This window comes from Anthonomus grandis, chromosome 4, assembly GCF_022605725.1.
Source record: "Anthonomus grandis grandis chromosome 4, icAntGran1.3, whole genome shotgun sequence".
NCBI lineage: Eukaryota > Metazoa > Arthropoda > Insecta > Coleoptera > Curculionidae > Anthonomus > Anthonomus grandis.
The window spans coordinates 462,054-482,832 of record NC_065549.1 but is presented as its reverse complement, the minus strand read 5'-3'; the positions used below and the strand labels follow the sequence as shown (position 1 = coordinate 482,832).

Below are 20,779 nucleotides of genomic sequence, written 5' to 3'. Positions count from 1 at the left end.
CTTGTATGAAATATGGAAAAATAATATTTCAACTGCAAATAAAACTAGAAATTGCTTACGTATCCTTTAATAAGGAAGATGGCCCTAAAAAAAATATTTCTTGGATAAAAACTGAAATATTTCTGAGATAGAGATTAATTTTTTCTGATTTGTTTAAAAAATTCTTGGTATTCTCTGATTAAATTAAGAAAATGATTTGTCTATTTGATTTTTATTTTTGTTAAGAAAGCTCACTGTTGAGAAAAGTGGACTGTATGTATTGTTTTTTGACAATTAATGGTTGTGAGACCTTACCTGGTTTTTTCTCGATTACAGTTTTTCACTCGCGTTAGCTGGTCAGCTTTTTCTCAGTACGAAATGAGGTTTATCCCATAAACACGGGATTGTAGCAAGTGGTACTAGATACGTGAACGATGCGGTTTAGCGAATTTACTTCTTCTGATAATGGGTTCCAACGAACTGGTCCAGTATGTTGGACGCGCACCTTTTTATAAGGCCTTAAAATATTCTTTTGGATGCATTTGAATAGAAATACTTTAACTAACTGTTTTTACACAGTGAGCCAAGCGAAATTGAATTAAAGTTTAAGGTTTAATGAAAATTTGAAATAGAATAAAAAATGAACTACTTGATGGGCGATTCCGCTGTAGACGATTTTTGACAAAGAATTCTAAATCCCAGTAAATGATATTTCTTTTAATGTCAATGTAAAGAAGAAAGTCTATATTTTCTAATAAAACTACTTTTTCGGATCATTTATGTCATATTTCAATTTTTTGCTCGTTAACAAACACTTACACTTTTGTTGTGACACTTTATAAATAGTAAGAAGAAACCAGAGGGAAATTTTAATCAATCGTAAGTGGGAATATATTTTAAGTTGATTTTAAGTAAACTCAAAGAAGAGAAGAAATGAAAAGAAAAATTGTCCTCGCACATTCGGAAAAGCAGTAGCAAAAGTGAGGCGTAATCTACCAGCAAGCCCAAATAAAGCAGTGGAAGTTGTAAAAAAAATAGCTGCTGAATACCAACTTGCTGTATCTGAAAACAATGACTTCGCTAAAAAGCCTTGGAAACTGACAGATGAAGTCAAGAAACAGATTTGTGATTTTTTTGGCAGGGACGATTTTAGCAGACAAATGCCTGGAATAAAAGATGTAAAATCCATAAAGTCAAATTCGGGAACAAAGTTGAGAATTAAGAAAAGAACAATGGTTATGAGCATCCGAGAAGCCTTTAAACTTTTTAAAACCACTTACCCGGACACATTGGTAAAACTCTTTTTTACAAAGAAAGACCGGCTTACATTCTGCCTATCAACGATACGCCTCATAATGTATATGTATGTAAAACACACTCAAATTATATTAACCTTCTTCTCGCAATTTCAAAATATGCAACAGACTTCCCAAAAGCACACCGAGAACTGCTGAACCAGGTATCATGTAGTGTGAATAATGAAGATTGCATGTCCAACAATTGCGATGTTTGCAAGGAATCAAACATTTGGGATATTATCGTAGATTCAAATCCTAGTGTTAAAAGGACTGTTGAGTGTGTGAACTATGGGCTTGTCAGTCAAGACGAAATACAATCAGCACATTGGACTCATGAGCAAGTTACGCCTTTTACGTGTTGTATTTAGACTTTAGACAAACTTCATTCCGTGGTCATAGTAAGTGATGAATTAAACCATACTAAATACACAGTGTATCTCTTTCTACGGAAAATTTTTGAGTACATCAAGTCAATTAACGACAATATTAAATCTATATAGCGATAATTGCGCAGCTCAATTCAAGAATCGGTATGTAATGGCAAGCTTAAATACACTCAAAGTAAACATGGATTCACTCACCTCGAATGGAACTTTTTTGCTGCCTCACATGGCAAAGGTGCTGTCGATGGAATCGGGGGAAGTGTCAAAAGATCAGTGTGGATTGCTGTGAAGTCCCGAAGAGCTATCGTAAACAGTGCCCAAGAATTCTATGACTTTGCGCGCAGTCTCTCTACCAACATTTATTTTATATTTGTATTTAAGGAACAAGTTAAAGCTAAAAAAGCTATGTTAGATAAGAGTTGGGAAGGGCTGAAGAATATACCAGGCATTCAATCAAAACATTTCTTCAAATCTAAAGAGGGCAACAACATAACTGTGTCGCGAACTTCTCAGTCTCTTGTCCAGGACACACTGGTTTTAAAATCTGTCTCATAAAGGGAAAGTGATATGGAGGATGAAGATTTAGAGCCTACACTTCTACTTTCAGCAGACACAAAAACTCTGTGCTCTGATGTTTCTGCCACTACTACAGAAAGTAATTGGGACGATGAAGATTTAGAACCTCTCATACGTTTGGTTCCCGACAAAAAATTGTGTCCTAATGTATCTGTGCCCTCAGCATCTGATCAGACAACATGCTTCACACCACATAGGACAAAACTTAGCGTTTCCGATGTTTATAGTGAGTCCGATGAGGAATCTTGGGAAGATGAAGCTCCGACCACGTCTGTTGCCTCGATATTACCAGCAGAAACATTTCCTGAAAGTATGAATAATGCTGTCACTGGTCTCTCATCAAAAGACATTTGCGCTGGTTCGTATATACTCGTTCGTACATCTGCCTTGTAAGTCTGGCAAAATGTTATACAATATCGCTATGTGGGTGTGTGCCAGAGCGATATAGATGAAGATGGAGACGTTACAGTACAATTTCTGATGGCAAACGCTTCAGTGAAGTCGTAAATGACATAGCAGACAATCAATTTAAAGACATTATCGCAAAATTAGAAGTGCCAGAAAAGAAGCTTGATGGCAATGACATTTTAATAGAATTTTCGACGAATATTGACGTATTTGAAAAGTAATAGTAACCTTTAGTAACACGTAAGTGTGCTAGGTGGTAATACATATTATTCTTATGTTATAATTCTGCCATATATATAATTATAATAAGGTTTATGTTCACTTATGCTAAGCATGTTGCACCCGCGATCGCTTTAAAAGTAAAAAATTTCTTGCTAATTTAAGTTTTGTATCATTTCAATGATTAGTTTGGTTAATTATTGTATTGGCTTTTAAAATATGAAGGAATAATGTAATTAAAGTTCAATATTTAATAGAATTTTGTGTTTTTGTTCAGAATCATGAAAATGGTGGGCCAATTTGGTTGCACCGGCGATAGCTTTTTAAAAATTCCTAGTAATTATTTATGTATTTGAATTGAATTCTTATTAACAAATCAAAATAAAACAGGTTAAAATGTTATCCTTTAAAGAAGAATTTTATTAATATTTTATTTCATTTTACAAGTAAAAAACTTTAAATGCGTTTAAATGTTGCACCTGCGATAACAGAATCGCCCTGATTCAAACTGTTGTAAAATTTAAGAAAACTGAACACGATTAAATACACTTTTATATTTTCATCAAAAAAAATTAATAAAAATCGCATTTTAATTGCTTGAATTTTTCGTTTATATTTTTCGAGACACTTTCACGTCGATTTGAAATTGTTGACTTTTTTAGCTGCTTTGGAATAACATTTTAAATTCATAATAAATGGGATTTCAACCGGTAGCAATAATGCCCAAGTTGATTTTCTTAAAAAAATCTAATTTAAGTCACAATAGTTAATGTTGAAGGTAAATTGGTGGTAAATTAAGTAAAAAAGGCCACAGATGAATTGGTTCTTGATATTGCTACATATTAAAAGAAAAAACTTGAAGTAAATTTCATAAGTAATTTAAATGAAGTCGAGTTGACGATAGCAGAAATATGGAAAGCAATCTTTTGATTTGAAGAGAAATTTTGTTTGTTTTCCAGACAGCTAACGTATTTTTTAATAATATTTTAGGAATTTGGTATATAAGATATTTGACTTTGATTATCAGTTTTACTATTAAAAAATAAAATAATTTAAATTAAGTTTGATTATGCAATAGAGAACTCTGTTGTCACGTGTTTCGCTCTATTAGAGCATCATCAGGTCTAAAACTATACAAAAACATGCCGTTAAAATGAAAATAAGGGTAAAAAAGCTTAAAATTACCTAAAACACCAAAATTCACATCACGTTATTGATCTGTTATTGTTTTTCTAACCTAACTTTTAATTGTGTGTAAAATGTGATGAGTGTTTTAGGTAATTTTAAGCTCTGTTTTATTTTAACGGTACGTTTTTGTATACTTTTATACCTGATGATGCTCTCTCTAATAAAGCGAAACACGTGTCGTCGATAATAAATGCTTGTGACTTGTTTGTTTTTCTTCCTTTGTTGATAATGTGTCTTATTTAAATTTAATTATACAGCGTTTTTTTTTTAATCTTGCAACAAATTTCAGGAGCGTGTTCCTTAGACGAAATCAAGCAAAATAGTTCTTATGGAGTCTTAGATTTTACACTACAGTAGGGTGGTAAAGTTGAAAAAAAAAACTTCTGAAAATTGAGCTATAAAAGTAATACTTGATGAAGATAATCATATTTAGGTGTTATGGCTATTTACAATAATGGTTTTTATTTTTTTATGCGAAAACCGTGCATCAACTGATAAAAAGCACATTGTAAATTTCCAAAATATTACGTTGGCAATTTTGTTACCGTAACATATTATGTAAAATTTCATTGCGTATGTAAATTTTAATAGATACATAATAGGCTATGTAAAATATCTATGTCAATATACTGTATAGCTTATGTAATTCTTACATGATATATTCAGTAGAATTACCCAAGTAAACTCACAAGAAGGATCATGTAAAGTGGATTTCTATGTAATAGTAAATGGTAAAACCTAACCTTTTCTGGAAATTATTGTAATGTAAAATTATCTTAATCTTGTAATATAACGAGTTAAAAAAAAAAAACAGAAAATATTTAAACCAAATTATTATTTTCCAGGAAATTAACAGGTATATTAACAAAAACTTAAAATTTCAAAATGTTTACCTAACAAAACTTAAACTAAAAATTATACATATAAATTGAAGGGTACAAGGAAAAAACCGGATATGTCATTTCTTTTCACATTAGAGTAAATTGAATTTTAATGTTCAAAACCAATTATTTTTATTTCCAAAACGAATATAAACATGTAGTTTACATAAAACAGAAGTCAATATTATTATAAAGTATTATGACTATGGTTTTTTGGTTTAGAAAAACTAAATACGGCTTTATTGCAAAAAAAAAACTGCATCACTAAGGGTTTTGCAGGAACAAAAGCAGCAATGTCACCTGAAACCGACAAAAACCAGCTATAAGCCAGGTTTTGAAAAAATGTCACGGCTATTGAACTGCAAAACCTCATGAGGCTCATTAGGTCGTTAAACTTAGCCTTTGGCATTGGTAATGAACCTGTAAAAAAATACAAAAATTAATACATCTCATTTTTATTTAAAACTTTCTTATAACTTACCATCGTATACCGGAACGGGCAGCAAAAATTCTCCGCATCTTAAAGCTGAATTTCGGTCAAAGCGTTTTCGTATTAATCCAGACAAAACTGATCCATTGTATGTTGAACGGTAGTAGATAAGGCGGCTATGATCAGATGATGCCACTATTTCCTTCACAATCTGGATTTTAAATGGGAATTTTTTGTAAATATATTATGTCTAAAAATGATTTCCAATCCAGTATCATATTTTGTGACATACTCACTACAACAAACGGCGATGGTTCGGAGCGGGAATGCCTAATGACTTCTTCGAACTCTTCCGGGACCTCAAAGAGCTCTTCAAATCCTACATTTTTGTCACATTCCAAATAGGAGTGTCCTCTTATAGGGAATGTGATTTTTATTTCATTCAGATTATGAATTTTGTTATTTACTACAAAATGAATAAATCGAAAAATGGTAAAGTTTTTATTTTGTCCTCCGGCATAGTCACAGAAGATTTGCAGTTCTTCAACATCGCCGTCTAAATAATTATTGAAAAAATGGAGAAGAAAAGATGCAACTTCGTTTGATCCTTTTTTAGCCTCTCCTTCATGTTAGGTATAAAAAATAGGTTGAACCGAAGAGAGGACATGTACATTAAAGGCGTACATTGACAATTGGCGTTTATACGTAATACACCTCGTTAGTGGCAATTTTAGAAATTGAAATATTTTTTTCAAAATCAATGCACATGGCTTTCTTTTTGTTGCTTTTTTTTGCAGCTTTTTTGGCTTGTCTTTTTCTTGAATAAAACGCCTCAGCCTTTCTTTTATGCAACTCGTTCATAACGGTTAATTTTCTAATTTCATTAATATCAGTTAAACTTTAAAGCTTTATTTGAAATTTATCACACGTTGCGCATGTGTCACTTCTAGGGTATCCAAAAGCTATATTGAATTCTTTATTAAAGATTGTTTTGTACGTTTTATACGAGACTTTAGCATTTAGATGCTTTTCCTTAAAGATAAATAAATAAATAAATAATATCTTTATTTAGCAAGAAGCTACATTCAATAAAAACATAGGTGAAAAATATACTAAAAGTGTAAATTGGCTATAACTGTATCAGGACACTCCGGTTTGTCCATGGATGGTCTCGGTAATCCAGAAACAGCATCCCGGTTCCAGAAATATCCTGTCAGAGGTAGACCATAAATTAAAACTAGACTTAACCTAAACATTATTTCCTTGCCCTACTTATTAAAAGCACAGTTAATTATTGTTTGCCTTATAGTAATAAAAATAATGTCGACTCAGGTTATCGAGTCGGTTCGGTTGCAATCAGCCGATGACACACATTTGGAACTTGGTTGACCTTGCCGCCTAGACACATTGGTCCCCCGTGTAATACTTAGAAAGGCTTCGGTAGTTCCAAGAAGCTGTAACCAGTATACCGGTTGGCCCAAAAATACCCAGTCAACAGATAAACCAACAATCAAGATGATGATTGGAGCGGAAACAATGCATACTATAGTAAAACTTAATAAACTACATAATTAAAATAAAATAATAAAATAACAAACACAATTTTACTTATTCATAATAAATTTTCTCAAGAGCCCTCTGAATTGATTTAAAGTAATACAATTTTTGATGTTAGCAGGCAAGTTGTTAAATAGTATTAAACCTTTGTATAGAACTGAATTATGCATTTGGGTTGTGTTACATCTGTCGACTAGTATGAAGTCTATACGATTTCTCGTATTATAGTTATGTATATCTCCAAAAACTCTTAATTTATTACAAATATAATCGGGGAGCATCTGATGTTTTAATTTAAAAATAAACAAATAAACGTTATACAAAATTCTTTGATGTACAGACAACATATCTAGGACACCCAACATAGAGATAACAGGCGTGTAACGGTTACAATTTAGAATCAGTCTCACAGCTCTATTTTGAATTCTTTCCAGTTGGTCAATTCTATACTGTGGCAAGTTAAACAATAATGTTGAACAGAACTGTAAATGAGGAAGAGCAATGGCGTTGTAAAGTTTTAATTTGATGTACATTGACAAATTTTTTCCAATTCTTGTGATAAATCCAACTTTTTTTGAAAATTTTCTCATTACATAATCTGCATGAGCATGGAAATTCAGATTGGCATCGAAAATTGTTCCCAAATATTTAATTTCTTTGTCGTACAAAATACTTTCCCCATTCACAGAAATCTGTACATTGCCCATGTCTATAGAACTTAATCTAGATCTCTTGCCAAATATACAAAACTTGGATTTACTTGCATTTAAACTTAGTTTATTTCTACAGAGCCAGATGAATAAGTTATTGAGTTCAACGTTCATGACCTGTTGCAGTTGATGAATGTCTTTACCCACCACATATAACATTGTATCGTCCGCAAACAACACCACATTACACCCCCGCACTACCTCCACCATATCGTTAACATACAATAAAAATAGCAAGGGGCCCAAGACCGTTGCCTGCGGTACACCATGCTTTACATTAACACTTTCAGATGAACTATTTTTGTACATGACTCGCTGAACTCTACCACTTAGATAAGATTGAAACCACTTCAATACATTATTTTTAAGGCCTAACCGTTCTAATTTCCTAATTAACATTTCTCTACTCACGGTTTCAAACGCTCTCTTAAAATCCAAAAATACAGCAAGTACTAGATTATCAGAGTCAAGGGCCCTGAGAAAATTATCAACTATATTAATAATGGCACAACTATTTTATTAATATTACAATGTTCGAGTAGCTGTTCCTTAACACATACTTCAAGGAGCTTCTCATAAATAGGTACGGTGTTAATTGGCCGAAATTCATTACACAATTTAGTGTTTTGCACTTTTGGAACAGGAACAACAGTAGAAAGTTTCCAGGCTTGCGGAAAAATCCCAGTACTTAAGGATGTATTGATAATATCCAGTAAGAGGTTAAATATCTTTTTGATTGTAAGTTCTTCTGGTAAACAGGTCTTTTTTGTATCTTTTAGGCTATAGTGGCTCTAACGACCCTTAAAACTTTTGATGTGGTCACATACCAAACCTTTTGTTAAGTCGTCCAGCTTCCTATGAGTTGCACTATGCTTTCCTTGTCTGTCCTTAGGAGCTGCACCACTTCGTTTGAGGCTTTCCTTTATATAATTTATTTTATTTTTTGTAATTCCATGAATGGAATAAAAAACTTTGGCACACACCGAAATATCACAATCGCGAACTCGAACTCGATACGCATAACTAACATCATGGAAACTAGCAGTATTTTCGTTTTGACGACGTCTTCTATGCTGGAGAGCTAAATAATAATTTTGCTCATCGTGAGAGCTCAGAGCATTAAAATGTCTCAATATTTCTGCTCTTTGTACCTCAAAGCACTTTAATCTTGAGCAATTACAAGGCTGTCCAACTTCATGAGTGGATAACTTCAACATTTTAGAGACCTCTGACATCCGACCGGTTCTCTTTCTTTTTTTTGAAGGTATAATTTCCGAAGAGTCACTATTAGCCATAATGGTTTATTATTAATCACACAGACAAACGAGAAGTCACACTTTTGCGGTTACAATAATACTGGGACGTTTTTTAAAAATGAATATTGCATTAGCCATGGTTTTTATTCGGTACGCTATACTTAAGACACTAATTTACGCAAGACGACGGTGGTTGTTTCCCGGTTTTAGTACTCTAAAATAAGCGTCTTCATTCGAAGGATTCAATGGCGCCTCTACCGAGATTTTCAATAAAAAGTGACATCTGATTTTTTTCCTGTACCCTTTTAAATTATAAGATATAACTTAAATATTTCAATGTAGCAAAAACTTTTAAAAAATTACTTAAGTTTATCTACAAATAAAAAAAAAATAACAAAATCAGTATTAAGTCATCATCAGTATTAGTTAATTGTAACATTATGGCATAAAATAATAAAAAATACTTAACTAGTCTTTATATTTATTTATGAAATTAAATACTTTTCTCTTTGTGGGATTGACTTTTTTGGATTTCAATCCAAAATCTGGATGAATATTTAGAAACATTCTTTGAACTAGTTCTAATAACGTAGTTATTTCTTTTGGGTATTGTAGGTTATAGATAAAATAACTAGCCATGCAGAGTTTAGAAGAATCTCCAAAGCTACCAAATGGTTCAATATTCAACTGTTCTTTCTTGCAGTAAACGAAATATATTAAGGCCGCAGGATCTTAATTTAAATCTAAGAAAAGAGTATACCGGGTGACACAGAAAAAAGAGAACACTTGTATTATTGTGTTTGGTATATCGATAGAATAGTTATGAAAGTATTTTTTGACATATTCAAATATTTTCCACCACTTCCGATTTAACAGGAAGTGACACTAACTTTCTTATTTTAAATGGGACACTTGGTATATTATTACGTATTTCGATATAAAATAATATTCTAAAAATAATGATACTATATTTGCTACCTTTCGTTTTATACTCATGGAATAAATTTTTTTTGTTAAATTTTAAAGGGTGCCATGAATGTGTTGAAAGTTTTAATTTTTAATCAAGTAATCACAGAAAACAGTTTTTATAATTTAACCTTAAGATATAAAATACACAATACCAACTGTAAAACTAGAGACTCCTATAATTTTACCTAATATATCAAGTAACAATATTATTACCTAAGATATGTAAAATGTACATGACTTATTAGTTAATATTACTACTATTTTTATCAGTGTAAAAGTAGTAAAAGAAATAAGGAGTTGAAAAACAGTTTTTATTACAAGACATACTAGTGGCGTACCCTTGTCTCATAAAAAAATATTTAGTACAAAGCCCGCATGAACACCAATGGTAAATATAAGAATTTAAATTGTACATAGAAAAAACGCTATGGATGTCTAAAAATTGCGTACCAATTTTCAGAAAAATATCTACAGGGGTATCAAATTTAACCAAAAAAGTAAGTTTTTTTTTTCAACTTTACCACCACGTCGTATAAAATAAACTTGTTTGCTTATGTTTATCGAAAACACTCTCTATATATTTTTTAAATGGATCAACAAGAAATCACTATTTTTCAAAAAACATTTAGAATATTTTCTTAGCACACATCATCGAATAAATATCAAGCAATACTGTCATAACATCTGTACACGTTATTCCTGCTATAGAAAATACAATTTTTCTGAAAAGGCATGTAACGTAATACTTACAGTGCACGCTGAGTCGCCATTTATCTTCCAGGGCGCTGTCCGGGATGGTGGGATTTTCCGCACGACATGTCAAGTATTTTCCATCGTCATCGATAACAGGTACGAAGTTTAAAATGCTCAGGGTCTGGTTGTTTTGCTCCGAAAACTGTAAACGAAAAGAGACTGTACTAATCAATTTTTGAAAAATCACAATTATAAATCTTTTTTAAGTCAAAAGTTACAGTATGTTAAAATTAAGCGATTTAAGTCATGTGACACCTCAAGATCTCCAATGGATTGTAACTGGATTTGTAAAAATAAATTATTTTGGTTGTAATAATATTTAGTCCTGTTTTACTGCTACACATTACAAAGTCAAACCCGTTATAATATGAACGAACGAAAACTGTCCTCATAAAACTTATACAATAAAACCGGGTGCAGTCCCCCCCATAATAATTCCTTTTCACAAGTTATTGTCAGGCAAGTTTCACTTTGTTCCTGAAAATTTACATAGGAATCTTGTTATAAGTTGGAAGATGGTAACAGGAGAATTTCACCAATCTAGAAATTCCATTTGTATGTCTGAATTTATAATATTATAGGGGGAGGAAAGTGTATGCTTACTTACGCCGTTGTGGCCCATTAAATATTATTTAAAAATAAGTGAAAATTTGAGAAACATTGATATGCATAATAAGGCTTTATACAGAGTGTCCAAGATAAGAATCCTAAGCATGGAGATCTCGGTACCTGTTGGAGATACAGCCACCGTCTATAGATTACAACAAGTCAGACCACTTCCTATACCGCCCGTGTTAAAGCAAAATTGACCTTAAATCCCGCTGTTTGCTGCGTACGAGCGCTTACCAGGGTTTATCGTAAATATCGATGAAAGCAAATTCTGAGGCATTCATAAGAAGTATTTTAAATTATATAATAAGAACTTTTTTTATAGGACTGGAATAGAATATGTTTATATGACAGTGTTTCTTAATTATTAACGTTTTTACACATTTTTTATATTAGCTTCACTTCTTTGCCTTTATGTAGCAATGTTTGTATGTATGTATATAACAATTCTAAGAATTCTATTTAAACTATAATTTCTACTTGTCAGATTGTTTTCAAATTTTGTAGGTGCTTGGCTTTCGATAACAAGGACAGTTTTTAAAATGTTTTTGAGTTTCTCTTTTCTAAAATTGGTGTATCTAGAAGTTTTGATCAGTTCAATGAATTTGAACTTTTAAATAAATTGGAAGCATTTAATATGACGGATAAATCTAAAGTTAAAATAAATAAACAATTAAAAAACGCATTTAAACGCACTAAAAAATATAAAATAATTTCAATACGGTATGGGTTATTTTAATTTTTGAAATAGGTCGTTTTAAAAATACAAAAGCGCAAAAGAATAACAAACAATTATCATAATAAGCACTAAATAAGTAGTTTTGTAAATTATATATTTTGTATTCATTTGTGGATAGAGTAAATATATATAAAATATGTTAAAATATCAAAATTTACCGGGTCTTAAACGCCGACATTGGTGGCCGACAAAAAGAAGTGGGGTGTGTTGGTTTGGGATAATAGGTTGTAAAATCGGCTAAAACTATTCCAGTAACATTAGGGGGAGAAAATAAATAATAATCTATTTTTTAAGATTGTAATGCTTTTATGTAAAACACAAAATACAGAACAAAATATTTAACATATAGGGATGAAATACATACTACATTATTATTGGGTAATTATATTTATACAAGTAGTATGTAACCAAATTATTGTCTAAAACGCTACAAGCAAAAACTCTCTCGCGAAACGGATGCACACAACTTAACGTACTTGCGAAAACTAAACCTGGGTTCTACCTAGCCGATGCAGGGCGAGGTAAGGAACGGGGGGTAGGGCAATCGATTTCAGGGGCCGCTCGAGTGGTCTGACTTGTTGTAATCTATAGACGGTGATACAGCTTCGGTTAAACCTTGTGGTTTGTTTTTCTCTGTTTACATGCCGTTGAGAAACTTCAAAAATTTCCATGACCTGCTGAGATATTTGGAAAAAACGGAAATTTGCCAATATCGATTTTATTTTTTCCTGGCTTTATTTTAAAAAATATCAAAAAACTATTGACACTTTTGAAGTAGTACGTGATGGCGCTTTTAAATTTTATATCCGACGTTTCGTTTCCGAGAAACCACCATCAACTTTATTTTTTTATATGGCGCAAAAAGAAAGTAGACCCTGTATCTGATTCCATTATTTATTACAAATTCAACGATGTATCACATGTCACATTTTTTTTTGTTAGTTAAAAGGAAAAATACAAATTTTCTAATTTTTTAGCATATTTAACGTGTTTATGGTAGAAATCCATAAAAAAGAAAATTCTCCAGGACCTATAAAATACAAGACAAAGTGGTATGCCGTTAAATGTTTATTAGAACGTTTACCATTACAACATTTAGAGTTAATACTGCCCTTAAGAAATTTAGAGGTGAAATTTCTTTAACTGACCAAAGAGTTATTAAACAAGAAGGGCAAAATAAACTTTCAGAGACGAAAATTCAGGAGGTGATTGAACAAATTAAAAAAATTTCGAAATATAAATCTCACTATCGCAGAGAACAAACAAGCGTTGTTTATTTTTCGTAATTTTTGCCCCCGGAAATGACAATATAGAAAATGTACGAGATGTATAGCCAAGAAACTGAGAAACCTGTAAGCATGCCATCCTATAAAAACATATTTTACCAACGATTTAATTTAAGATTCAAGACACTCAAAAAAGATACCTGTAATAGGTGCGATAGATTGAAGATACAAATTGATAACGAAATAGACCCGAAAAAAAAGAAAGCATTCAAAAAGATTATACCAATCACCTAAAAGACGCAGAAAATGCTCATTATTTAAGAAGATGTGACTTTCAGTTGGCCAAAAAAAAAAGAAAAATATGAGTGCCTTACATTTGATTTAGAAAAAACATTACCTTTACCAAGAATACCGACAAACATTGTATTTTATAAAAGGTAGCTCTGGGTATACAACTGTGGTATTCATAACGGAAAGCAAGATCAGGGATTCTGTTACGTTTGGGCTGAAGGCGTTGCAGGAAGAGGGGCTCAGGAGGTTTCTGCCTTTGAAACACATAAATGCTCACATAGAAAAAAGCGTTCGACACCTTATTCTCTGGAGTGATTCATGCGGTGGACAAAACCGCAATATTAAACTAACTCTTATGTTAAAAGTTATCTTACATAAATCATCTACTTTGACTGATAATACTTTAAAATTTTTATGTTCAGGGCACAGTTTTTTACCCAATTACTCTGATTTTGCTCAAATTGAGTCGGCATTAAAAAACCAGCAAAGTATCTGCCCTCCTCCTTCATTACCTTTACACTATAAAGGTAATGAAACAATGTAAAAAAAAACCTTTTGTGGTAACGGAAATGAATAGCTGTGATTTTTTGAGTGTCAACATGATTGAGAAAATAATCGTCAACAGAAAAACAAGCATCGGCGAATAAAAAATAAACTGGTTAAAAATAAGATCGATTATATTAAAAAAAGATAAACTATTTCTGCTTTCTGTTCAGCATGATTTATTTGAAGCACCAGTACACAAGATTGATATTAAAAATAAGGAAGGAAGGAATAGCACGAAAATAAAAATAGAAGACTTTTTTTTAATGAGTACGCTATTCTTAAGGAGATGACAACATTGAAGAAAAAATCGACGGGTATAACATAGTTAGTCTTGATTTTCAATTTGAAGATGTTTAATGATTTTTTTTATCAATAAAGGATTTTTCTTTTGAATTTTATTAATACATAATAAAGCAACCAACCCCAAAAAAAATGGCTGTATTTTTCAAAATATTGAACAAAATATTTTTCTCTTAGTTTCACTTTGTTAAAAATGGGATATTTTGCCGAATAAAATTTTTAAAAAATAATTTTTGAATTATACTGTAATGTATACTATTAAATTACTGTTAAAAAATGAATAATATTGATTTACTCAAAACTCTACTTTTGAGAGTTGGAAGTTTTCTGCATAACTACGTCCAATTTTTCTTGTGCAAATTAAAATTAATGACTTTAAAGTTAAGTTTAATAAATCATAATCAAAAAAAAAATTATGTTTTCGAAGAGCTTTAGGATAATCTTCACCACTGCCACTTTCATCATCCATTCAAGCCGCTAATTCGTCCAAACAACCCTCTAAAAACTCTCCCGACTAATACAATAATAAATCATGTTACAACAAAAACAAAAAAAAAAAAAAAAGTATATTAAATTTTGCCTTTACTGACAACGGGCAGAAGCGAGCGGATAATACCGAAAAGAAGGGCGTAATTACATTAAAATGTCGTAAAGAACCTCCTCTCATTTTTCTTTTCTTCGTTGCTGACTTTTTTATTCTGGCTGCTAGTGCTATCATTAAATTTTTTTTTAATATTGTATAATTTTAAGGGAGATTATGATGATTTTTATGATGTCGCTGTAATCAAATTTATGGACACCATATCATGAAAAGGACGGTACAAAAATTTATTACCACTGAGTTTTAATTTTAACTTTGTTCTTTCTGGAAATTACGTTCTTCATGCATAATTTACATAATGTGAGTGAGGCAAAATAAATTGCTTGAACAAGTAGAATATTTAAAAAAAATTGTTTTATACTTGTTTCTTTATCTGTTATGATCAGTTAAACTTCTTTAATTTTTCAGTTAGGCTGTAAAGCTTACTTTTTGCGAAAAAGTCTTTGATATTTATAAATATTTAATAAAAAATCGTAAATTATTGATGATAATTGATTACTTTTTCCAGGCAGTTGAGTCAATCTCGAATTTTAATTATTTTTATATTCATTTCTTCAAATTTTTGGAAGTTGAAGACAATATTCCTTTTTATCAACCAATTTCATTTTTTTAATTACTTCAGTGATCTACGTCAGCATCACTAATATAAAATACGCAGACGATACCGTCATGTTAGCAGATACCAAATCAGACTTGCAAAAAATATTGTAATAGATTACACAAATCAGTGAGCGGTTCGGACTTAATATTTATATATAAAATTTTATAAAATTTACTAAATTAAATATTGAATATACATTTTCTGCAAAAACATTGTTTTTCATAATCAAATAATTTTAAGTAATACTACCCTTCCATGGATAAAAGAACTAAAATACCTTGGTGTATATTTAGACCAAAAATTGACATGGAAAACCGATATAAATTATATCTTACAAAAGGCTAAAAAGAGCTTGAATATTTTAAAATCAGTCACTGCCCGAAAATGGGGCTCTGATCTTAAGACATCTTTAATGTTCTATCGAGCATTTACTAGATCGTTGCTAGATAACGGCTCAATTTTTTATGGTTCTGCTACTAAAACGAGACTACTAAAGGTTGATCGTATACAATATAGAGCTCTAAGATTAGTCACAGGCGCCTTAAGATCCACGCCGATTGAAGCATTACTGGCAGAGACTAATGAGCTACCATTAGAGATAAGACGAAAAACTTTAGCAGAACAACTTTTGATTAAAAATGTGCAATATCGGAATAACCCACTAATAGCTAAAATTCACAAACTGGGTATGTCTAATTTAACTAATAAATATTGGTTGAATAAAAACAGTCCTCCATTGGCTGAAGCTTATACTGAAACAAAATACCTCCATCAATTCATTAATGAACCAAATATACTATTGATATACGAATTAGCTTTTGGGGTTAATTTTTTTGACCCCACAATAATATTTCCTACATTTACGAACTGTCATAAGGCCAGTCAAACTATTCTTAAGGATACTTTGAGTAAATTTCAAAATTACTTAGAAATATACACAGATGGATCAAAAACTGCTGATGGTACAGGTTGTGCCTTTATTATTCCGAAAATTAATATTAAAAGAAAATACAAGTGTGAGGATTATGCTTCTATTTTTACTGCAGAGACATTAGCAATATTAAAGGCCCTGGAATTTATTAGTGGTGCTAATATAATTTGAAACTTTTTAATACTTTCTAATTCAAAATCAGTTTTGCAATCACTAAAAAATGGACAGTAATCACAATCAGTAATCTTGATAAACATAATACTAAGGTAGCATTCATTTAGTTAAAAGGACACACAGGATAGCTAGTAAATGAATTGGCAGATAAAGAGGCCAAGGAAGCAATTAAGACAGATAGGATTCTTTCCAAAGTACACTTTAGTGATATAGTTCCAATTATTCGAAAGAGGTCTTTAGAAACTTGGAAAAGAAAATATCTTGCATATTTAGCAAATACTTCAAATACAAATACTTTAATAAAAGCGTCCCTTAGCAGTTATAGTATGGTTTCCAAATGTAACTTTCAAAGATATTTGACAACATCTTTCTTCAGATTTCTAGTGGGTCATGGTAATTTTAATAAATATTTACATAAATTAGGAATAAATGACTCATATATTATATATAATTATATCGAATTTAAATAAACAAACTGTGTTATTAAATTAAATAATAATGGCGTGAGCAGCTGTTCATGTATATTATTTTGGAAAACAGTAATTTTTGAAAACAATTTCTTACTGGTAAGGTATGTGGGGTGGGTGGGGGGGTAAAGGTATATGAAATATATACATGAAATATGGTTAATAAAAAACGCTTTTTTTGCTATAAATAATTGCCTGAAAAACAACATTATTTTTAAGAGAATAAATAATCAAAAATCTATAGTTTTTGTATCTATACTTTTCTTCTTTAAGATACTAAGCCATTAAATTTAAAAAAAAATCATTTTTTTTTAATTCTAGACAACTTCAATTATCCAGGTTTAAAAATACAGTTTTTAAATTAAAACTATTCGTATATTTATAAATCGTATATGGTCAAGGTCCATTTATTAAAAAATAAAGATTCTGTATACACAAGGAACAAAATTTCGGCATTTAAAAAAGTTGACAAGAGATTTACATAGCTAATTTTTACCCTCGATCACTACACTTCAAATATGTGATAAAATGAAAAACAGAAAATCATAAAATGACCTTAGTAAAAAATCGATGGTTTTCGAGATATTGTCACTTTAGTGGAAGTCACCAAAATTCTACTCTTTGATCAGATTTTCGATTGTCACGCCTTAAAAATAGATATTTTTTAGAATCTCTTTTTAGCTATGCAACACTGAATAGCCATTTTACTGATCAAAGACAAACAATAAACTAAACGGCCAAAAAATTTAATTATTTAATAAATCTATTCTAAAATAAAGTATTACTTATTTTTATTTTTTAAACTTTAAATTTGACATTTGACCGCTCATACTGGACCGAAAAATTGTACGGCAACCCGGCTAATACCTTAAAAACTTTTCTCATTTAATCTACTTTTTAAAATAACCTAAATATTTTTTTACAGTGTTCTTTGAGCTGTTTGTTTTATTGGTTAATCATTTATTATACCCTTGCCGTATACCGCCCAAGAATATGCAAACATGCATCTCATTTATGGTGAATGCAGAGGAAATGCTCTAGCAGCATCTAATCTTTATCAAGAAAGATATCCGAATTTGGCCCGATATCCTGACTATCGTGTATTTATTAATAATCATCGCTCATATTCCGAAAGCAGAATGCCTCATGCTCCTGTTCGAGAGGGAAGACCTCGTATTGATTATGTTGATCAAGTTTTAGAAGAAATTGAAAATGATCCGACTACTTCGGCACGAGCAATCGAAAGAAGAACAGGGATACCGAAATCGGTAGTAAACGACATCACTAGGCGATTTCAATATCACCCTTATCATGTTCAACGAGTGCAAAGCCTACTGTCTCGAGACTACGAACCACGCCTACAATTTTGCCGCAGAATGTTGCAAAAAAATCAAGAGGATCCGAATTTTTTAAATAATATACTGTGGTCGGATGAGAGTACATTCAAAAAGGATGGCTTTATAAACATGCACAATTTGCACACTTATGCGTTGGAAAATCCCCACTCTATTCGAGAAGAAAGGTCACAGTACCGATTTAAAGTAAACTTGTGGACCGGTATCTTGAACGGACGTGTAATTGGCCCATTCGAATTACCAGAAAATTTGAACTGGCAGGCTTATTTAGATTTTTCTCAAAACAATCTACCAATTCTTTTAGAAGATGTTCCTTTGGCCAGTCACCGAATAATGTGGTTCCAAAATGATGGTTGCTCGGCATATTATGCCCATGAAGTTCGTCGGTATTTAAACCAAACATACGCCAACAGATGGATCGGCCGACTTGGTCCAATTTTATGGCCTCCCAGTTCGCCAGACCTAAATCCCCTCGATTTTTTTTACTGGGGTTGCATAAAAGAAAAGGTTTATGCAAGACCAATAAATAATATTGCTGAATTACGGCAGTAAATAAATGATGCAACCCAAGATCTTTCTTGGGCTGAAAAATATGTGATTTTTTAATGATGGATTCGTAAGAAGACAAACAAATTGCTAACTATCGGTTTCTATTTTCGGATAAACGTCGTTTAGTTTTAAAAGTACAAAATTATTTTAAACAAGAAAAAAATAACATGGAGCCATTGACATCTTATTTGGCAGTAAAAAAGCGGAGATGTGATGCATTCCAGATCTCAAGAAGTACTTTACGTGAAATTTGCAATATGGACGAAGAAGAACTGGACAAACCAAATATGAGAATCCGTCGGCACCCAAAAACTCTGGACCTACCCCAAACAATTAAGAGCGAAATTAGAACCATTATTTATAACATGTGACGATGGCTGCCGCACTACAAATAATAAAGGACAAGGAACTTTGCGACATTAGTTTAACTAGTTCTAAAGGCAAAAGTTCTACTAGTTCTAAAGAATTTGGGATTCCGTTACAAAAAGACGAATAATCAGACTGTACTGGGTGAACTTTCACATGTAGTGACAAAAAGATGGAATTTTCTGAGAAAATAACTAAAAAAATAAAAAGTCGGAAAATCCGGAATACCCATTAAATTAAAAATATAAATTAAAAAATTGTTTGAGCCGCTGCTTTCTTAACCGGGGAATTTTTATTACTTATGTGTTATGGGTAAAGGATGCCGACTCTATTTCAGGCTGTAATAAAGTTATTAGTAAATGACTTGAACTTTTCACAATCACATTTGCTTCATAAACATAGTGGCGCAATTTATTTACTTCAGATAATAAGGCTGAAAAACGAACCGTGTTCCGGAAAATAAAATGGTCAGCTAATGAACGTTTACAACCCAAGAGTAACCCCCCGATGTTTATTTACGATACCGCATCATCTGTCAAAAGTTTCGTAATGTCAACGGCGCGGGGGTCTTTTCGTCTTTCGGGAATTTCTAAAGGGGAGAAATAATCACCGTTCCAGTGGCTTCTTTTGTACGTTACAAGCCCCCATTCACCGTCGGACGCATAAAGGAAGTTTCCCACCCCCGTTGTCGCTTTAACGTGACAGAATCTGGCGTAATGTTTTCCGTGTGAATTGAATAAAGTGCATAATTTTTTTTTTGTTTTAAAAATTAACTTTGCGCAAGTTCATTTAGAGTGTGTGTGCGTGAACAAAATAAACCAAAAAAAATTGCATGTTTTCGAACGGGAGGTGCGGATTAAATATTCATCGCGTTCGATATTATATTCGGGTACGACGGCGCCATTTATTTAGCAATTTGGTGATATTGAATGTTTTATTAATGGCCCTCGTAAAACCGACCGTTTGTTTTGTAAATTTTTAAAGTGCCTGTTCCGTAGAGCAAATTTAAAAACGAAGTTAAAAAGGGCGGGTCCTTTTCGAAATTACTATTTAATAATGGCCTTTATTTAGTCAGTGTCAATATCTGGTTTTTACAATTAAAAAGTGTAATTATAAATAAATAAGGCTTCTATTTTATTATTAGCAATACTGGAAATGGCATAGAAAACGCCAGAATAGAAAAGAAAAAGCAGAAAAAAAATACTCATTTTATTTCTATGCTTTTTTAATTTCTGGACTGAGATAGGGATATATGAGTGAGAATTTATAAATAATAAATAAGAATTTATACATATATTCCTATTTCAGTCTAGAAATTAGAAGTGCATTATTATATATATTCATATTCAAATTACAAAGAGACATTTTACCTAAATATATCTGTAATAAATTAAGAATTTTTCGTGATGTCCATCAT

The 20,779-nt window shown here is 31.5% G+C and overlaps 1 protein-coding gene across 3 annotated transcripts in view; it reads right to left on the bottom strand.

The window, feature by feature from the left end:
* The window catches only part of LOC126734893 (hemicentin-1), a 393,008-nt gene that overhangs the window by 89,543 nt on the left and 282,686 nt on the right, over positions 1–20,779 (bottom strand). For all 3 annotated transcript variants that reach the window (XM_050438722.1, XM_050438723.1, XM_050438725.1), the window contains one exon: positions 10,605–10,749. In XM_050438722.1, the coding sequence (XP_050294679.1) occupies positions 10,605–10,749 (145 nt within the window). The remainder of the gene's footprint in view (positions 1–10,604; positions 10,750–20,779) is intronic.